The 20835-nt window shown below is 41.2% G+C and overlaps 1 protein-coding gene across 1 annotated transcript in view; it reads right to left on the bottom strand.

The window, feature by feature from the left end:
* Window positions 1–20835, bottom strand: part of BPTF (bromodomain PHD finger transcription factor) — a 128628-nt gene that overhangs the window by 34084 nt on the left and 73709 nt on the right. Inside the window, exons 12-19 of the mRNA XM_056866895.1 lie at window positions 20580–20831; window positions 17001–19362; window positions 11392–11516; window positions 9989–10117; window positions 9463–9613; window positions 4697–4820; window positions 3236–3488; window positions 1920–2081 (exon numbers count right to left, since the gene is read on the bottom strand). Of these exons, the coding sequence (XP_056722873.1) occupies window positions 1920–2081; window positions 3236–3488; window positions 4697–4820; window positions 9463–9613; window positions 9989–10117; window positions 11392–11516; window positions 17001–19362; window positions 20580–20831 (3558 nt within the window). The remainder of the gene's footprint in view (window positions 1–1919; window positions 2082–3235; window positions 3489–4696; window positions 4821–9462; window positions 9614–9988; window positions 10118–11391; window positions 11517–17000; window positions 19363–20579; window positions 20832–20835) is intronic.

The following is a 20835-nucleotide window of genomic DNA, read 5'->3' as shown; positions in this document are numbered from 1 at the left end:
CCCTCCTGTTTTGTTAAATATCTGCAAACAAGGTAAGGGCAAAGCGGACCGCACGTAACTCAAGTATGTTGATGTATAATTTGTCCTGCAGGTTACACCAGCGACCATAGACAGAAATGCCCTCACAGTGTGTTCCTCACCCTATTATGGAAGCATCTGTGGTAGGAGTGGTTTGGGGAATCCAGAAACCAAAAGGAATACCAGCAAAAAGATTAGAATAATCAATCCACCAAAGTAGAGATCTTACAGTTGCCTTCAGGATAGAGAAACATTGACCTTGAGAATGTCTTGATGGGTCAAACCTTCTAACCAGTTTTGTAAGAAATGCATATGGAGCCTGGCAGGCTAAGTCAGGCTCAGCAATTACGGGATTGATCTGGCTGATTGCCATCTATTACGAAGAAACCTGCACACTACAGCTATAATGGCAAGACCTCTGTCTCTAAGCAGGAAAACCTTGGCCCTCAGAGAATCAACGGGAACCCCAATGAACTGCACCCATTGGGTTGTGTCTAACTTGGACATGTCTACCAATCTTAGGTTCTGGCAGGTGGTAATGCTCCCTTAATTCTTTAGAAGATGCTGTGATAAACTGATCGCCTAGGTAGGGGAAAATTGAACAACCTTGTGTTCTTAAATATGCAACCACCCCCACTATGCATTTGGTGAAGACCCTAGGGGCTGTTGCCAAGCCAAAAGGGAGGGCCGAATATTGAAAAATCTCTGAACCATAATGAAAATGGGAGGTATCTCTGGTGAGCAATGTGAATATAAATATGAAAATAAGCATCTTTAAGGTCCAAAACTGAGGACCAAGTATTTATTGTGAAGAACTTAATAACTGAGGTGAGGGAAACCATTCTGAACTTTGAAACACGTAAATACTTATTAAGCCTAGACGCTAGAAACTTCTATTCTGCAGCTGGCCTGCCCATGTGCAGTCCCAATGATTACAGAATATGAACTGTAGGTTGTTTAAAATAAGTATTCAGTTTTCTGTAAAATCTTTTTCTTTTCATTGTATATGATACTGAAATATTGTAATAAAACGAAAAATAAATACATCTACTAATTCTGGTATTTTAGACTATATGATTCATTTTAAGGGATTTTTTCAGATTTAAAAAAAGAGGTCAAGGCTTTGAAACTGTACCAAGCCTTTTCAGGAAGTTTTTTTTAAACGAATACTTTCATAGAGGATGCAATCCTAAGAACACTTTCATGAAAATAATAGAACTTACTTCTGTGTAGCCCAACTTAGGACTCTTCCCTCATTGTCTTACCAAAGACTACTGTGAATACTTTCAAACTTGTATAGAATCAAAGAATATGAATTATCTCCAAAGGATCTAAGACCCATCCAGACTCTTAAAAGTTCTTAACAAGCAAAAGAACAGATCTGTAATGAAGGTGGAAGGAAGGAACTGCCTCTAAGGAGAGGAAAGTCTGAGCTAGCAGCAGTATGCAATCCTGCGGGCTCACTCCTGGTCTCTGAACCACAGTTAAGAAAGTACCAATGTCTCACCTGCACCAACTGCTAATAAACCTCTCCTGATTAAGTAACAAAATAAGAATATAACCAGCTTTAGTCAACAATCAAAGCACAAGAACTCATTTTACAAATTTTCCTTCATATTGATAAAAGCTTGGAGCCACTGTTCTATTAGTGTCTGAAAGTATCCTTTTTAAACAATTAGATTTCCAAAGCCAACAGGTAATAAGTAAAAGGTAACAGTGCAGAAAATGACCAAGGTCAGTACAAGAGTATCACAGATACTAGTACCAAATCAGAACTAATTGCCACTAGAGAAATTAAGAGCTTGAACCCCTCCTCATTTTAAAATAAATACATCCAATATAATTTTATTGGGAAAATATCAAAACAAAGAATTAAATTTTTGCCAACATTTTTCTCCTACCTCCTTGAGTGGCTGGTACGTTGACAGCCACTATTTTGCTGTTTGCTGGCAGAGGCAGCTTTGTTAACACTTTCCCTGCCATAGTTACCGGGCTGCTTGCAATCTGGAAAGTTTGACCGCTGCTGGAAATTGTTGTTGCTGATGTAGCTGCTGTGCTCGTGGCTAAGAAAACAGAAATGGTTGTCAGTTTTTGTTTCTAGCAAATCAGTAATGCATTTTTAAATGATTACTTATATGCTTCTTGGGGATGTGGAATGGTAAAGTACCCCCTGATCTTGTCAGAGTATACTTTACCATTCCACATCCCCAAGAAGCTAAGCAGGGTCGGTACTTAAATGGGAGACCACCAAGGGAGACTCTGCAGAGGAAGGCAATGGCAAACCACCTGTTTCTCACTTATCTTGAAAATCCCTTGCTAGCTGCGACTTAATTACACTTATGTATGTACATACAGCCCTGACCTGGATGGCCCAGGCTAGCCTGATCTCGTCAGATCTCAGAAGCTAAGCAGGGTCAGCCCTGGTTAGTATTTGGATGGGGGACCACCAAGGAAGGCCAGGGTTGCTGTGCACAGGAAGGCACTGGCAAACCACCTCTGTTCGTCTCTTGCCATGAAAACCCCAAAAAGGGGTCGCCATAAGTCGGCTGTGACTTGAAGGCACTTTACACACACACATGTACATACATGCTTATTTTAATTTTCTCACCTGAGAAAATCTATGTACACACATGCTTCTTATTTTAACTTTCTCACTGGCAGCAACTATTATGATGCTATTATAGAAAACGGCAGATACGATAAATTTCTGTGTACTCTAAATAAATCTTCCCTACAAAGAAATGCTAAATAAGTCAGATTTGATTATGGGAGAAAATGGGCCAGGGAACAAGATTAATGTTTATAAAGTTACTAACAACTGAGAGGGTGACAAATAAACCATCTCCAGTAATGTGAGCAGCCAGTGCTAGGCTCAAAAGCTCTGCAGCATTTAGTGCAAAGGTTCTGTATGCATGAGTGGCACAATTCCAAGTGCAAGCTGACCAGAATAATCTGCAAGATTGTGTAGTCGCTATGTGACCCGCGTGATGGTGCCAGGTTGTGCAGAGAGCATCTCCATATGAGCAATTCTCAGCTGCAAACCTAGCAGTGGTCTCCCACACCCCCTGCAGGCCATTGCTTGAGATCCTGCCCACAACACGAATGAGCCCCAATATTATAAATAAAAATGTAGTGTTAAGTACATTAGCAAGAAATGGCTCGGAGGTTTTTTTTGGGGGGGGGGGTTTAACATTTTTTTACTAACACATTCTTTTACCTGTTGAAGACTGGCCTTGTTTAACCCAGGTAGCAAAAGTCTGATGGAAGTTCTTGTTCTGTTGGAATGTAACTGTTGCTGGAGATCCCACTTTAGTAGCAAGTACTACTTTGGCTCCACTAGGTACCGAGCGCGGTAATGGGCCTACTACAACTTTCTGAGGAGCAGAGACTGTTGTTGCAGTACTGCTAGTTATTGTAGCTGTAGAGGCCCCACACACCACCGGCAACTGCTTTTGTTGTTCCAGTCGCTTCTAGAAGAGGTAAACACAGAAGTAAAATAAAGAGCTGCTAGCAATAGCACACTCACCAACACTAGTCCTCTCACTCAAGGCAAGATAAAGTGTCCCAAGGCTTCATTCTCTATGCTCGCTTACCTGGAAGTCATAGACTGCTAGAAGGCTCTGAAAGAACTAAACTATTATTTTGCTAAATACAACAGCCTAGTCCTGACATGATGGGAAACGATCATTTACCAGTACAAGAATGAATCTTGTAGGGACTTCAGACTTATTTGCACAAGCTCTGGCCCTCTCTCTCCCTACTTCTTTCACACACAGACAAGCAGTCAATTATTTCTGCCTTTCAAACAAGCCAGAGTTTGGCATTACCTGATTACACTGTAACCTGATTATGCAGATCAACTTAATGAAGACTGCAAGTCTGAAATAGTGTAAATTCCTCCCCAATACCAGGTAACACTCCAGCCACAATAATGGTAGAGTGCTTGGTAGTATTTCTATATTGTAATGCTGTTATGGATAAAGAGTAATTTGGTTTAAATGGCACACAGCACTAGGGAATGGACTTTTAAACTGGAAAGGCATTTTACTGGATATTTAGATTCACAAACAGTATTTAATGTGTAAAAATGGAGATGGGAAAGAACTTTAGAAAAGGAACAATATAGCTTTTGATTAGATAAACAAGGAAAATTATAACTTTCATGCCTCCATGCACAAATCACAACTAACAGGTTGTGTTTGCAGCCAGACAAGGCACATATCAAATTAAGAATTTAATTTCCACTCCAACATGGAAGCATCTCTAGTTCCACACTTGGCAGGCTGCCAAAAATTACTTTCCTCTTGCTGAAGAAAATTAACAGTGCGTTCCTAAGGAGAGTTACTCCAGTCTAAGCCCATTGAAATGAATGGGCTTAGACTGGAGTAACTCTCCTTAGGAATGCACTGTAAGAATCCTGGTGACCTCTGCAAAACAATCTGGAAGCAGCACAATGCTAAGAGAGTTATCCAATATGACAAAACACTTATTATAAAAAGCACAACATAGGAAAATTTTAATACAGTGGCAAAGTTTCCCACTAGGAATATGGGTTTGTAAAATTATATTAAAATGTTAAGCAATGCTGTCAAAGAGGGAGACACTTCCATGCTGATTTTATGATGAACAAATGTGAACAATGCAAACTTCAACAGGCGGGACTAAGAGGCTACCCCACCTGTTGGGCAGCCAATCGCTGTTGTTTTAGTTGAGCCTCCATTTGGGCCTTGAATTCCTCAGCCTTCTTCTGTTCACTAACCTTAGCCTGTTGTTCAGCTGCTTGTGCCTTTTCCTTCTCCACTCTGCCAAAGAGACAAATGGAAAATTAGTACTGAGCATTGTAAAGTAATTACAAAGCAAATTATTTTAAATACTGCCAATATTATATGACATGAACCTATTTCTTACATTGTTGATATGTTACAAAACAAAATTTCCCAGTGATAGCATGTTTTACTTTCAAGATTATTCTTTAGACAGAGGTACTAGTAGAAATTTTCACAATTACATCAGCAACATGACGAACATTTCAATGTCTTTCCTCTGCCTGTTTGAATTACTTACGCCCTCCCACCAGTGTATCATGGTATCTCCATGAACATTCTAACTTATCAGTATGCAATATATCAGCAAAACAGAATCTATGCAAACAGTACACCTTTGGTGAAAAAAAATCAGTAGTCAAGTTGCCTTGTGCTTAAAATTTGCAGTCCCAAGGGTGCATGAGCAGCACCATGTAGAAATGAAGAAAGTAAACACATAACACCAAGAAGTCGGTAAACAAAGGCCACAGCTTTATTGATTACAACAGATGGAGCATTGGTGAAACATAGGGCATGGATCCAGGCATCAGGCGAACCACCCTGTCGGCTGATGAAACGATCCCCAACCCGAGTGTTGGGGGGCAACCATGGAGTGGAAAAGTGGTTCCACTAGGACATAGATCTCTAAGTGGTACCCTCGCCACCTGGGAGTGGAGCCAAATGGTGCCCCTCAGCTGGGTATCAGTATTAGGACTCAACCCCAAGACCCCTTATGGAGGTCCCCAAACAAGGGAAGACAGGCACGCAGGCACATCTTCCCCATAAATGGATCTGGCCCAATGCCAAAACTGCCAAACAGCAGGGCACCACCGCCCAGCTCCCACCAACGCTCCTACTGCTGTGACCAACAAAGGAGAGAGTCCCAAATTCCATGAAGCCACAGGTCCTGACCCCAACAGGACCAAGTGGATGCCTTCCAGCCTTACAGCACAGCATTCCAGAAATAAATGCCCAGGTGAAGTATCACCAAACCATAAACTGATCCACAAACGCCTGCCATCCTGCACACTCTTTCTGGCAAGGAGGACCTCTGCAGAAAAAAGGTGTCCCGCACAATCTTGTCCAGCAGGCGGGACCAAATCCACTGGGAGCTGGTATCCTCAAACGTAGCCCCAAAGGTTGGCCACAATGTCAAGCGACAGGTCATTCTCCTTCCTGCTGGGTAGGGCACTCCTGCCAATTTGGAACACAAGAGTATCCAGGGGGAGGCACACAGCCATTGCCCAACATTGTAGGCAAGAAGGAATCCAAAGCCTGCAACAAGGGCTGAAACATTCAATACTCAGCCAGGGGTTCAGGCAAAAAAAAATGCCCAATCTGAGGACACTGTAGTTAGCCCAAAGGCCCACGCATACTGTGTTCAACAATCCACGCCAATCTCATGGAACCTGAAGAGAGCAAATGGGAAAGGACCAGATAGAACGAGGCATAATAAGTCACCTGGTATGGTTGCTCTACCAGTAGATGCAAGCCTTGTATGCAGGGGACTTAAAGCAACCAATATTGCTGATGTCATTGGGTGACAAACCATTCCCAGCTGCCAAAGTGGCTACCCTGAACCCAAATGAATGTGCCCAGATACCCCTGGCCATAACCCGCTGGCGGACATGCAATGTGGAAACTGGAGGAAAGCTGTACCACTCAGAAAAAATGTCACATCCTTCAAGAACCCCTTCGGAACCGTTGTGGCCGGAAGCCGAGACAAGCTCACTGCATGGAATGTGCCATGAAGAAAAGAGGGGCAACTCCAAAGGTGGCTGTAAATCACTCTCCCTCGAATTTGGAATGATGGACCGCAAGAAGGTGGCCATGTAGTGTCACAAGGACAGAGACAGCTATTGCCACTGGGAATCAGGCAGTCGAGGAGGGAAGGGGGTGCCTTCCAGCCCTGAAGGGCCTGCTGCTCTGTGAATTAATGATGGGGTGGGGAGGCAGGGTAGCCATGCCTCACTGGAAAAGGAAATGGCCAAAAGATGCAGTACCACAGGGTTTGGTTGCAAGGCCTCATAGAAGCTGGGTATTGGAGGACTGTGGCTAGGGGGACTGGCCAGAAAACACAGCTGCCGTTATAGCAACATTCCATGGCCCACGAATACAAGCGAAATGTGGAGGGGGTGAATAAGGTAAATACTCCCTGCATAACCCACTGCTGCCATGTTGCCACCGGCTGTCCAGGAAGGGGTCCAGTGGTGATTTGCCTTGGGCACAAGCCTGAGATCACCAAGTGAGCATCATGATAAGAGTGGACATTTGAATCCTGGTTCTATACTTCCCAGGGTCCTTAGGGACCACCAAAGGTGACACCCTAAGGTTAGTGAGGGGGTCAGAAAGGACCGGCCACTCTGCCCCCTATTGTGCGTTCTTCTAGCTAGCTTGGCTACAACTATCACAGGAAAGCCACAGAAAGATTTCAAGTTGACTGGACTGAAGGAAGGGAAGGGCCAGTGAAAAAAGAGAGGGGCTAGAACCAGAGGCGGCCTGCCCTTGTCTCCGGAGTGCCCACTCCCATCTTATGACCATGTAACAGACCATCACATTTTAGCAGGCTCCAATAATTGCTTATCATGCACTACTGGCTATCACTTGCCCCAGTTTCTTTTATGTGAATATGGCACCCTCATGCCGCTAGCTGTTATGGACAACTGTCATCTCATGTGGTTAGATGTAATCCTGCTGTGAGATACTGAACCCCGAGCAGAGACATGTGTTACTTCCCTTAACACCGGGGTTGAGGGTGGGATAAAATCTCAATAAAGAAATAATTAAAATAATGCACTTTAACTGCTGCCAAAAAAGGCACTGCTCTGCTCCACTGTGCTGGCTGCAAGGCAAAAACACTGCCCTGATCCTGCACGAAGAATGGAGGGGGGAAGAGTTATTCCTAACTGAAGAGTGCTACCGCCTATTGTGGTGGTGGGGGGGAGGGGTTTTGACTGCTGTGTTACGTCCCTTGTGTAAAGGATCAGCTAGAGCAGCAGCCTCATGAGCCCCAGACAACCCAAGGAAGCACCAAAAAGGGGGGGATTAACTTATCTTTCTGTGGGTCTAGCAGGAACGCCGCTGCTGCCGCCTAATCCGCCCCTTCTCCTGCCCTGAACTCCATTCAAAGCACTACACAGAAGCTAAAAAGACGCTGCTGTGCTCTCTGAATACTCCTTCCTGTCTGCTGGGCCAACATGCAAAGCTGAGTGCTGGTAGGGAGAGGGCCTAAATAGGCTGGGGGGGGGGAGGAGCATGCAGGTGTGCCTTCTTCATGCTCCCGCCCCTTCCCTGTGCAGCAGCCCACCTCCCCTCCGCCACACCAATATGCTGCCAGGTGAGGAGGGGCAGACTGACCCGGCAAGCACAAGGCAGGACAGAAGCAACTGGGAGAAACCTCCCCAGCTGCTAAGCTCCATTTTGCGCTGGTAGCTGCACCCTGTGCCCGCAATGAGCAGCTGAAGGTAAGTCTTGGCTGCGCTTTTCAAAGAACAAATCATGGAAGCAAAATAGAAAAACTGAGAGATGGGAAGAAGGACCAGTGAATGCCATTTTGATAAAAACTAAATCAGTACTGGACTAAGAGACAGGAATGAAGCTAAGATGGGTAAAGGAGGCCTGGAGTGGATCACAATAAAATACAGGTGGGGAAATCACATATGGCTTGCTGTTGAACACATGAAGCTGCCTTATACTGAATCAGACACTTGGTTCATCAAAGTCAGTATTGTCTGCTCAGACTGGCAGCGGCTCTCCAGTCTCAGGCGGAGGTCTTTCACATTACCTACCTGCCGACTCCCTTTAACTGGAGATGCTGGGGATTGAACCCGGGACCTTCTGCATGCCAAGTAGATGCTCTACAAACTGATTCCAAACTGAACAGGTTGAGGTGAAAAATGCTAAAATTACAAATATATAAATTTTAATAAGGTGCACAATCAAGTTAAAAACATAAGGCCTCTAGCATAGGCAAGACTTTCACATTCAATATATACAAACATAAACACCTGCGATGTACAACCTTACATTGACCAAAATGTAAGATTGTACATTGCAGGTGTTTATGTTTGTATATATTGAATGTGAAAGTCTTGCCTATGCTAGAGGCCTTATGTTTTTAACTTGATTGTGCACCTTATTAAAATTTATATATTTGTAATTTTAGCATTTTTCACCTCAACCTCTTCGGTTTGGAATCAGCATTTTGGTTGAATTCCATTTGGTCCCCCCCCTTTTCTTGTTGCTCTACAAACTGAGCCACATGATGGTATGAAAGGAATGAGGCACAGAAGCCAGGATGTAGAAAGCTGAGTGGGAACAGATATTAAAGTAGTTGGACAGATGATATAGCAAGTTAAAAATCCTGGGCCTGGTTGTAGTGAAATAAATCAACTGAGGAAAAACACCAAAAGGAGGAAGGGAATAAGCAGGAAGGTAACGCCTAGGCAAGGAAGTATGAAGACTGGATGCTGAAGGCCAAAAAAGAGCAAAGCTAAGGGAGCAGTATCCCGCATTCATACATTGGATTGGATTCTATACATTTGTTCTGTTAATGAAAGGTTTTTCTTCTAGTACAAGGAGTCTTGTTCCAGAGAAATCAGTAACTGTCTTCATTCACTTGAATAAATAACAAATAATTTACCTTTCAGCAAATGCTTTTATCTCCCAGAGTTCCAATTCCTCCTCTGCTACCCAAGTTTCAATGATCACAGGGCCTGTTTGCTTTGGAGTTTCTGGCCTTTTAGGCCTCAGTGCACTTGATCGAAGACCTTTCCTTTGTGGTGTAGGAGTTTCTTTAGAAAAACATAAATTTTCAGCTTAAATATTAATGAACGGTATAATAACATAACATCTCCCTGTGTGTTCACAGTCCTCTATGAGTAATCTGAGACACTTTTATAAATAAATTTAGAAGAAGAGTTTGTTTTTATACCCCACTTTTCTCTACCTTTCAGGAGTCTCAAAGCAGCTTACAATCGCCTTCCCTTACTTACAACAGGCACCTTGTGAGGTAGGTGGGGCTGAGAGAGTTCGGAGAGAACTGCAACTGGCCCAAGATCACCCAGCAGGTTTCATGCAGAGGAGCGGGGAAGCAAACCCGATTCACCAGATTAGAGTCGGCCGCTCATGTGGAGGAGTGGGGAATCAAATCCGGTTCTCCAGATTACCTTTGGGGGCCTCTGGAACTCCAATGGGACAAATAATTTTCCGTATACAGTATTCTGATCGTATTCCATAAGGTCCAACATCTCTCCGCTTGATTATTTCAGTTGTTGTAATTTCTGTTTCTGATGTTTCTACAACAGTTTAAAATATTATTTATTCATAAATTAAATTTTTTTAATGATCTCATCACAAAATTTTGGACAACTTACTCTGAAGTATCTTGGCTTATTTGAATTTTAGTAAAAAGCAACACAGATTTGGGTCACAATTTTAACACAACCACCTATTACTTTTAAATGGCTCAAACTGCTATAATTCAAAACTACTGGTAAATAATGGGCTATTATTGGTCTTTCATCAAAAGGTCATCTTCATTGCTACAGAGATAACTTCAATTAATTAGAAGTATAATTTTTAAAAGGATGACATTTTATTGAATTGCAATTCTATAAGATACTCTCATTCAGTAACATGTTGAAGTTATGGATTGTAGCAATACATATAAATGTGGCTGAAGATGTTTACCAGATAAATGACTAACATTGTGATCAACAACTATGGCAGCTTAACTTCATTCACAGATACAGAGCCAGTTACACCGTTCAGATGTTTCTGTACCAAACACAGAACTACAGGTTTATTTTTAGCAGAGTTATGGCTTACAAACTTGAAACACATCTGAAAGTGGTGGTTATCAGCTGACAAGAGGATATTCATTCTTGAGTGAGTACAAAAGATCTCATGAAAGAGATGAGACTTTGTAACAGTACCCTAGATTCCCTGCTAAATGGAACCCAGAGCCTGTATAATTTTACACAATAGAGGATTGTTGGTGTATCTGAATATTATTATTTGTTGATTGTCTCTATATCCCACCATCATGGAATTTAAAATGATGCAAGCAGGGTTCCCAGGAGATTCCTATCCAGGCACTGATGAGACCCAGACTGGCTTAGCTTCAGCAAGGTTGCTGTAATTGTGTCTTCCAACCTTACCCTGGGGTTCTCCTATATGTTTTTGTTTAAGTGTCAGAACTTGGGTTTGCAGACATATGAAATTCTCTGAATGTCTAAATCAAGAGAAACTGAGTAAGTGTTATGATGTACTTTTGTAAGTGTTATGATGTACATCACTGCTATGATGTACTTTTCTGGTGAGGTTAGCTGGAGGGCGTACTTGAAAGAAACAGCTTACGTCCTAAAACTGTAACAAAACCTGAATGCAAAGAATTGTTCTAGTTATGGCAAAAAAAAACCTGTTCCAATATGACAGACCTGTTCCAACCATGGGGTGGCATCCATAAATACAAACATTCCCTAAACATGTAGTATGTCAGCAAATTTTGAAGGCATCATATTACCAGTGAACTTGTAAACAAACAATAAGTATTCCTTTAAAAGACTACCTGTACGTGTAGTTCCTCCACCCGGGAGGGGCTTGGCTGCCATATCATCCCACCTTAGACATGCCCAAAGTAACCGCAGCATAAGGCTCACCCCTGCCAATGATTTTACGGTTTGAAGCCGGTATCTAGAGAAATTCATAAAGTAAGTCTAATACAGCACACTTCTACTGTCATAAAATACATACTTCATAATATCAGGAGTCTGTTACTTTCCTCAGTTATATATGGTATCTTTTTATATAAACCAGTGGCACTTGCTGGCCTTTATTACTGCATGTTCAACCCTGCTAATTACAAGTTTATGAGCATTAATGAGTATTTCTTGAACTAATAACCACATCATACAATATTACATTTTCCTACAGGACTGTAAACAGTATCTTTCTATACCCTATATGAAATGTCTTATGAGGACTATAAATAATTTTGAATAAGGTACATAATAATGTGTGTCTAATGGATTGCTATGATACTGATACTCTTGTCTTGCAAAGGGATATGTTCTTATCCTCTGACAGAGGCAGAGCTACTGGCAAGGTGAGTGCTGGTTTTGCCTTTCCTAAAACTGCTGGGGAGCATTAACTGAGGTTGCTGTGAGAAGACTGTGTTTGAGGGTGAGTAGGTGTGTGTAGCCTGCTAAAGAGGGGTTTTTGCTTGGTGATGGGTGGTGCTGTGTGTGAGAGGTGGAGGTTGTGAGCATTTAAATTGCAAAGCTCCTCCTCGCCAGAGGCACAAGCCAAAAGGCATCAGCACAAGAGCTGTCCCAGCGACCCTACAGGGTGGGGAAAGAATCCTGTTATCAGGGCAAAGTAGATCTGTGTGCCCTTCAGGAGTACTGAGCGAGTTAAGCATCAGTGTGAGTTAGCAGCAGGGCAAGGAAGCCAGGGCGCTGGGTCCTTATTCAGTACAGGAAGGGCACAGGGTATAGAGGGCAGGACACTTTTCATTTCCAGGGTTAAGACACCAAAAACAAGTAATTAAAATACCTTTCCTTTAACCCTTAGAAGCTCCTTGATACATTGATCTTGAGCAGCATAGTTTTGAATCTAATGTTTGAGGGATATAAGGACTGAGATCAATTTTGCCACTGCTAATGTAGCCTTGGGATCCCTATCACTTAATAAAAAAGGCAGTCTATCAGACACAGAGGTATTGGATTTATGTATCAAAAGAGGAGAGATATCGTGCTCTAAGGTCCTCATAGAAATGACATTCCAAGAGCACATGAGCTAATGAGTCAATGGAGCCAGAAGAGCACGTACAAGTCTTCCCGAGTATGGTAAGTTCAAAATTCTGCCTTGCGTAACCACAGAAGGATTAGCGTTTAGTCTAGCTAGAAAGAAAGCTATAGAGACAAGGAATTGTCAAAAAGTAGGTATGGGCAGGCAAACCATGTGGTGGTGGTATTCAAAAACAATTGAGATCAGCTGTCATAATCAATCTCTTTGATACGCTTTTTTATTATAGCGAAAGCTTCTGGTTTTCCAAGATCTGATAACATATCCCATGAAATGCCCATCAGTGACAGTTTCTCATCAAAGATTTTTTGCCATGAAGATCTATATGAGTCATGCTTCAGGGAAACTAGGTACCCCTCAGTGCTAAAAAACAACTTAACTTGTAGCTTAAAAGCAAACAACCATGCCCTAGCTTCAAGAGACATTTGGCCAAACTCAGAGTGAAGGGTAACACAAGCAACACCAGATTGCTCCAAACCACTGCTCTTAACCACACCGCGCTGGTGGTGTTTCTATGCGAATGCTGAATGCCTCCAAGCGAAAATGGGGGAGTTAGAGTGCTTGGTTTTAAGGGAAAACACAGATATAGTGAGCATTACAGTAACCTGGTGGAAGGGAGAGAACCAGTGGGATACAGTCATCCCCAGATACAAATTCTATAGAAATGACAGGGAAGGGTGTATGGGAGGGGGCATAGTGTCTAATAAACTAGAAACCATAAAAAGGGCAGATGTCCACAGAATACTTGTGGGTGACAATACCAGGCCCCAAAGGTAATTTAGTACTGGGGACGTTTTATCGGCCTCCTGACCAAAAGGCTCAGGGTGATCTAGAGCTGCAGAATTAAATCAAAGAAGCATCCAAAGGTGATGAATTAGTAATAATGGCAGACTTTAACTACCCTCATATTGATTGGATAAATGCATGCTCCAGTTAAGCCAAAGAGTAAAATTTATAGACATCCTCAATGACTATGCCCTCAAACAGTTGGTCATGGACCCAACCAGAGGGGGGGACTTAATACCCTGTGGTGCTGCCAGCAACTTAATGAGGGATGTGGTTGAGCCAATTGGCAACAGTGACGACAATGGCATCAAATTTAATTTATATGTATGTGGAATACTGTGTACAGTTCTGGTCACCTCAAAAAGGATATTGCAGAGTTTGAGAAAATGCAGAAAAGGGCAACCAAAATGATCAGGAAGCTACAGCAACTGCCCTATGAGGAGTGGTTAAAACACTTAGGGCTGTTTAGTTTGGAATGAGGACGGTTAAGGGGAGACATGATAGAGGTCTCCATCATGGTACCTATTCATAAAAAGGGAGACCATACAACTCCATCCAACTTAAGACCAATAAATCTTTTATCCATAGTACAGAAGCTATATGCCAAACACCTGGGCAAACTTCTAGCTTGGATATCCAAATATGGGATATTAGGCCCAGAACAAGTAGGCTTTTGCCAGGGGAAAACTACATTAGACCACTGCATTGTTCTTTCACACCTAGCTAATAAATACTCTAGGAAAACCCACTCTAAGCTATATACAGCCTTCTTGGACCTAAAGGGTGCCTTCGATTCCATATCAAGAGATCTATTATGGGATAAATTAATTGGAATGAACATTGATAACTACTTCTCATTAAAAGTCTATACACCTCAATGAGCTGTCGAGTTAAGTCCTCCCCGATAGGCAAATTATCCCCCAAAATTACCATCAATAAAGGGGTTAAACAGGGATGCATTTTAGCTCCTTACTTATTCAACCTCTTCTTAAATGATTTGGCCCCCTTTTTAGGAGCGGTTGATGGCCACTGGCCTAAACTTAATTCTATTTATGCCCCCCTCTTTCAATATGCTGATGATGCAGTCCCTATTGTCACACACAAGGGTTGGCTTGAAGCATTTATTGAACCATTGCCACGAGCACTGTGTTACTAATAGACTTGCATGGAATTATGCGAAATATAAAGTACTTGTGTTTTTGAGATCTTGGATATTACTCAGATGGGAAATTAGTAGTAATTCATTGAAGCAGGTTAAATATTTTAAGTACCTTGGCATTTACTTTCAATATAATGCTGGCTGGAAAACTCAATGTAAGTTTGCAACAAAAACAGCAGAAATCAGCACATTGGCTATCACTCGCTTTTTCTTTAATAGAGGGAATCAATATATTCCAGCCGCACTAAAGGTTATCAATGCTAAAGTAAGTCCACAGCTGTTGTACGGCATCCCAATAGGGATTGGAGCAGTTGAACAATCAATCGAATGTATCCAAGCTAAATTTCTTTGTAAAATATTGGGTATGCCTAATTGTGTTCCTTATGAAGCTCTGTGCTTGGAAACTGGTCAAGTGCTATTTGAAACTAGAGCATGGCTTATCACACTTAAATTCTGGCTACACCTACATTTCAAGGCTGATCCCTCTTCTCTTGTCTACCATATGCTCATGGAATCACACGCCTCTAACTGATTAGCTCACATTGAGAGTAAAATTAAATCCATTGGTTTACCATTGGATTCGCTGCTAATGCGCTCGGATACAGATGCATTTCAAACAATAAAACACAGATTATGAGAGATTGGATTTCAAAATCTCAATAGTGCTGCTAACAGGACTTGCTCCCCATTAAATTTAGGGATTCCCTTTAATATATATGAGCCTACGCCATATTTGTACCATCTTTACGACCCTCAGCAACGCAGAGCTTTTTCCCTGGCCAGATTTAATGTCATGCCATCTGCGATTTTGTAAGGAAGATTCTGGAAAATCCCCCATCCAGAGAGACTTTGCCCCTGTGGTAATAACTGCATTAAATCAATTGTACATGTCTTATTCCACTGTAGATTTTATGCAGAAATTCGCAGCAAATTTTTAGGCCCTATTTTGACAAAAAAGTCAAATTCCCCTGATTTTCTTAATGCTCTTTTGTTACTGAATAATCACTCTCCTGTTACATTGGAGAAAATGGCACAATTTTTGAGACTTGCTGTGAATGTTCGCCAGCAAGTTAATTAGAGGGCTTTTACTAATTCTAGCATCTTTTTATCTATGTTCTAACCTTGTCAGAAATGCTCAACTGCAACAATTCTATGTTACTATGTAGACACCCCATGTTGTGATTTTATGCCAATAAAGGAGATTGTATTGTTGATAGAGGTCTATAAAATTATGCATGGTATGGAGAAAGTGGACAGGGAAAAGATTTTCTCCCTCTCTCATAATACTAGAACGCGGGGTCATCTGCCGAAGCAGGAGGGTGAGAGATTCAAAACAGATAAAAGGAAGCATTTCTTCACACAGCACATAGTTAAATTGTGGGACTCCCAGCCCTAGAATGTGGTGATTGCTGCCAACTTGGAAGGCTTTAAAAGGGGAGTGGACATGTTCATGGAGGATAGGGCTATCCGTGGCTACTAGTCAAAATGAATACTAGTCATGATGCATACCTATTCTCTCTAGTATCAGAGGAACATGCCTACTATATTAGGTGCTGTGGAACACAGGCAGGATGCTACTGCAGTTGTCTTGTTTGTGGCTTCCTAGAGGCACCTGGTTGGCCACTGTGTGAATAGACTGCTGGACTTGATGGGCCTTGGTCTGATCCAGCATGGCTTTTCTTATGTTCTTATCCAACTGAAGCAATGGTGTACATGAAAGCAAGAGCCTCTACGAAAGAAATTTTAACTCAGATTTAGCAGTCCTTTGAAAGATATGGGGTTTCTAATGTTTGCAGGGTCTAGAGAAAACCAGCATTGCTAATTTTTAGAAAACAACTCATAACAATTAAATTTTGGAAAACTCCTTGACTACTGACAAAACAAATGTTGGCAGATATAAACTTATTTTATAACATCTTGTGTCACGTCTTCTGTCTAGGTAGGACACCAGAAAATGGTTATCTGTTTTGCAAGAACTCAAATGATTTACCTACACAATTTTTTAAACAGGCTCCAATCAAATGAGGTGAAATTTTTAGGCTAGTTCTCTATGGAGGTGTTAAGCATCTCATATGAAACCTAGTACCTGCCCATGGAAGGTGCAAGAAACTGTTAGCTGTGCAGAGGCCCCAGTGGCAGTGTGCCTTTCCCCCCTCCACTTTTACTCTAATGCTCTAATTACTGTATATACTAATCACAGTACAGGAGCTAGGAGCTCTCCTACATGAACAAAACTGGGGGGGGGGGAGAATGCTGTAAATAGAGTACAATCCTTTGAAACAAAATAATGCAGGCTTAAGATTTAAAAAGGAATGACAACTGAAGTGCGAAATTTTCAGGCTACAAATATTTATACGAATATGGTTTACATACTGAAAACCCTCCCGCTCAAAAGTAACTTTTAAAAGGAGTCATTAACATTGTACCTCCACGTGATACCAAAAGTTGGTCTTGGGGATGGATATGGCCAAATATCCAAAGCAGGTTTTGCAGTGTAGTTGAAACAGGGAACCTCTCTGATCCCTCCTTTCCTTGCCAGATTCTTTAGGTCATCATTGGGCAAAACAAATATGCTCTTCTTACTGCTTTTCGTAACAAACTTCCTATAAGATGGCAAGGCTGTTCCAGAACGAGTCTTTTTAGGTCTTGAAAATTTCATCAGCTTCACTTTGTCTCTTGTGGAATATTCCTTGCTGACTGTCATAGAAGTCACCAAGGTTCCTCCTGGAATAGTCAAAGAATCCGTCACTGTTGTTGTAACCACAGTTTTACTATGCTCCTTTACTGAAATCACATCAGCACCACTGTCTGCAGGAGGCCTGGTAAGCTTTGTTACAGTGGTTGTGGTGGTAGTAGTTGTAGTGGATATGGAACAGTTTTCAGAGGATGACACCATGGTTTCTTTATCATCCTTGGTGGGTGTCAATTCTGATACTTTATAAACAGTTTTGGATTCAGTAGAAACAGTTGATGTGGTGGTCACTTCTGTAACAACAGCTTTTACTGTGGTTTCTCCATTGATGTTTTCAACTTTGCTGAAGGCCTGTAGTCCATTTTGATCAGCGAACTTGTTATTCAAGCTAGATTCCTCTCCAGAAATTATAAGTGACAGGGCAGCTTTTTTGACACAAGGAGGGTCAATTACCATGCTTTCTGTTTTCCTATATATATTGTTCTCATTACAGGACTGTAAGGCTGGCACACATGTGTTATCAACAGGACTAAATTTTTCTGGCGAATGTTGCTTCTTTCCAATGTTTTGAGTAAACTGGGAAACATTATCTTGAGATGAAACATTGTCTCCAGAATCACCATCCAAATCCATAGCATTCTGTGCACACAACTCACTGTCCAAGTTGTTTCTTTCATCTGTTTTTTCCAAAGCAATATCACCATTCATAAATGGTTTTATGGGTTCATTAGAAGAAAATGGTTTCATTAAAGGATTGCTTTTATTAATACTATTGACTATGGAATCAATATTACTTTCAGTCTGTAAAACTGACTCTCTTTTTAAGCATTCATCATTAGACAATACTTTAAATTCAGCATCTTTTCCATTAATTCGAAATGTTGTTGGTTTTTCTTTTTCTGTTCCAATATCTAGTTCTCCATTTTTATTATTATTATTTTTGTCAGCAATACTTTTTAACTGATCAAAGCATTTGTTTATGGAACTTGGTGGGACAAACTTTTCCTGGTCTTGCTTTTTCCCATTTGTTTCAGCTATTTTAGATTTCACTACCTCATCAATAATATTTGCTCCAATCATGTCAGGAATCTGGGCCTCATATGCCTCTTCTGAAATGAGTTCAGTGTGTAGTGGCTTTAGTTTTCCAAGAGTTTGTTTTTGATTTAACAACATTTTGTTTTCAGATGTTTCTTCATTATTTTCCTGAGTACCCTCTTTTACAGCATTTGCTTGCACCTCAGAGTGATCTTCTAAACTGCAGTCCTGTTTTTCATATTTTAATGCTTCGTGCCCTTCCGCAGTTGAAGACACAACATCTCCTTTGCAAATGCTTTCAGTAAGCACTGGCTGAACATTTTCACACTGAGCGTCTGTTGCATTTATTTGTTCTGAGCATTTTGCGGTGTCTTTTAAGATGTCACACGCTTCTTTGCTTTCTATTGGTTTAGCATCCTTCATGATGGAGTTATCAATCTCTGTTCCCTTACTCTGTGTTCGAATTTTATCTGTATCCATTGGTTCAGACTTATTTTCATTAGTATCCTTCACTACTGAGTTTTGAGTATCAGGGCAATGAACCGAAGCTACAACTGTTTCCCCCTCTAATAGTCTATTCAAATATGGCAAAGATTGCACTGATTCACTGGTTTTGGTAACACAGAGATTGCCAGATGACAAGTGGTCCTGAACTGGATCCTCAGTTAGATTTGTACCTGAAATATGGGTTCCATTTGGGGAAGTTAAATCCATCTGTTTTTCATCTGCTGCCTTAGTTATTTGTAGGTCATCTACATTCTTTTGTGTACCCAGAGATTTACAACCTGAAGAGCTGGTGCTAGCTTTAAACTTTATTCTTTCTAGTCGCTGTTTTTCCTCCAGCGTAAACTGCTTCACTCTCCTTTCAAGTAGTCCATCTAATTTTGATGTTTTTACTTTCCTTTTATAACAAGTTCTTAAGTGAAAACCCTCACTGACATTGATTAAATCTGCACTGATGGGGGTTTCTTCATATTTTACAGAGGTATCCATTTTTGATTCATCTACTTCCATAGGTTCCTCCTTGATATCTTTATCATTTTCATCAACGTCTTGATCCACTGCAAAGAAATTATTTTTAATTAGTAAGCTATTTGGTGATGAATGTGTATAATTGTAGATCTAAGTTGCAGTTGATCATGTATTTTTGTACATGAATGTTAAAAAATTGCATAAACTGTATGTTCCACCATACTGATCACAGAATTAGCATGCATATCAAATCCCTAAGAAATTATATAAAGGGGAATAAAGTCTCATTAGAACCAATGGGATATGTGCTTAACTGTGCAATCTTATGCAGAGTTACCCCATTCTAAACCCACTGATTTCAATGGGCTAAGAATGAAGTAACGTTGCATAGGATTGCACTCTAAGATAACATTCATATATTTACAGCTCATTTCTGAAGGGGGGCTGGATCCCCACAGGAGCCAGTGTGACCCGCCCCCCATGCTGGCGTGCATGACACTTACATACGGAGCACCACTGAGCATTACTGGCAACATAACCATCCTGGAAAGGGTACAGTCTACGTTTCTCAGGAAAATATTTCAGGTGCCGAATTCTAAGGAAATGAATACTGTTTGATCCTGTAGATTGAATACCTGTTTATTTATTTTTCCTTCTAGTTTTAGCCTTTGTAACTTTAGGATATTATCAAGCATTCTAATTTTACCCACATTTAGTATTTGTTTGGATATTAATTAGTTATACACCTTGATAATCTTGACATTTTTAACCATTTTAATAGCAAATCTATTTTGTATTTGTTTTCATCCTATACTATTTAACTATGCAAATTGACTTTATTTGATGGTCTATGACTGCAAATAAATTATTGATTAACACTTGCGCTAAGCAAACTGGCACGGACGCTGGCATAAGTTGCCTTACACTGCCCCCACCCCACCCCCGGCGGCAGGGCAGTGCTTGGATGCTGGTGCTGTTTTCCGATGACTTTTTCCTGGCGAATCTCCCAGCGCCAGTGTCCAGAGGAGCGTTCCCAGGGGCAGAGCTGCCTTTAGGCACAGCCCTGTGGGACTGTATGGGAAGTTCCATGGGGTTTTAAGAATAAAATAATTTTTATTTCTTTTTTTGGCTTGTTGTGCTGGCTATTGACCTGCCTCCAGCCACCACGGAACAGCCTCCCCCCACTCAGGAATGAGCTTTTAGTGATATTTAGATATACTTAAATTTTTCTAGATTGTTTGATTCTCCCTAGCAACATATGTAAAGCTAAATATTCACCCACCAAATGATTAAAGTGCCTATTTACCTTCTTTTGCATGATCTGATTTTTCCAAATTGTTGCCAGCTTCAGCCTTTTCTTCTTTCATTTCACTTTCTTCCTTTATTTGATCCTTCTTTGTGGTCTCGGAGTTTTCAGTTTCTTTTTGGTCCTTCTTGTGTAGTTCATGGAAATTTTTTATTTTGTCCTTCAAGGAGCCAAACTCTATTTTTAGTTTTGCTGGATTTTTTCTTTTATTCAGTTCACATTGTTTTTCTGAGATGGTATCATCCCTCTTTGCTGG

Source organism: Euleptes europaea, chromosome 1 (assembly GCF_029931775.1).
Source record: "Euleptes europaea isolate rEulEur1 chromosome 1, rEulEur1.hap1, whole genome shotgun sequence".
In the NCBI taxonomy this organism is placed as follows: Eukaryota; Metazoa; Chordata; class Lepidosauria; order Squamata; family Sphaerodactylidae; genus Euleptes; species Euleptes europaea.
This window is presented reverse-complemented; position numbering and strand designations above follow the sequence as displayed.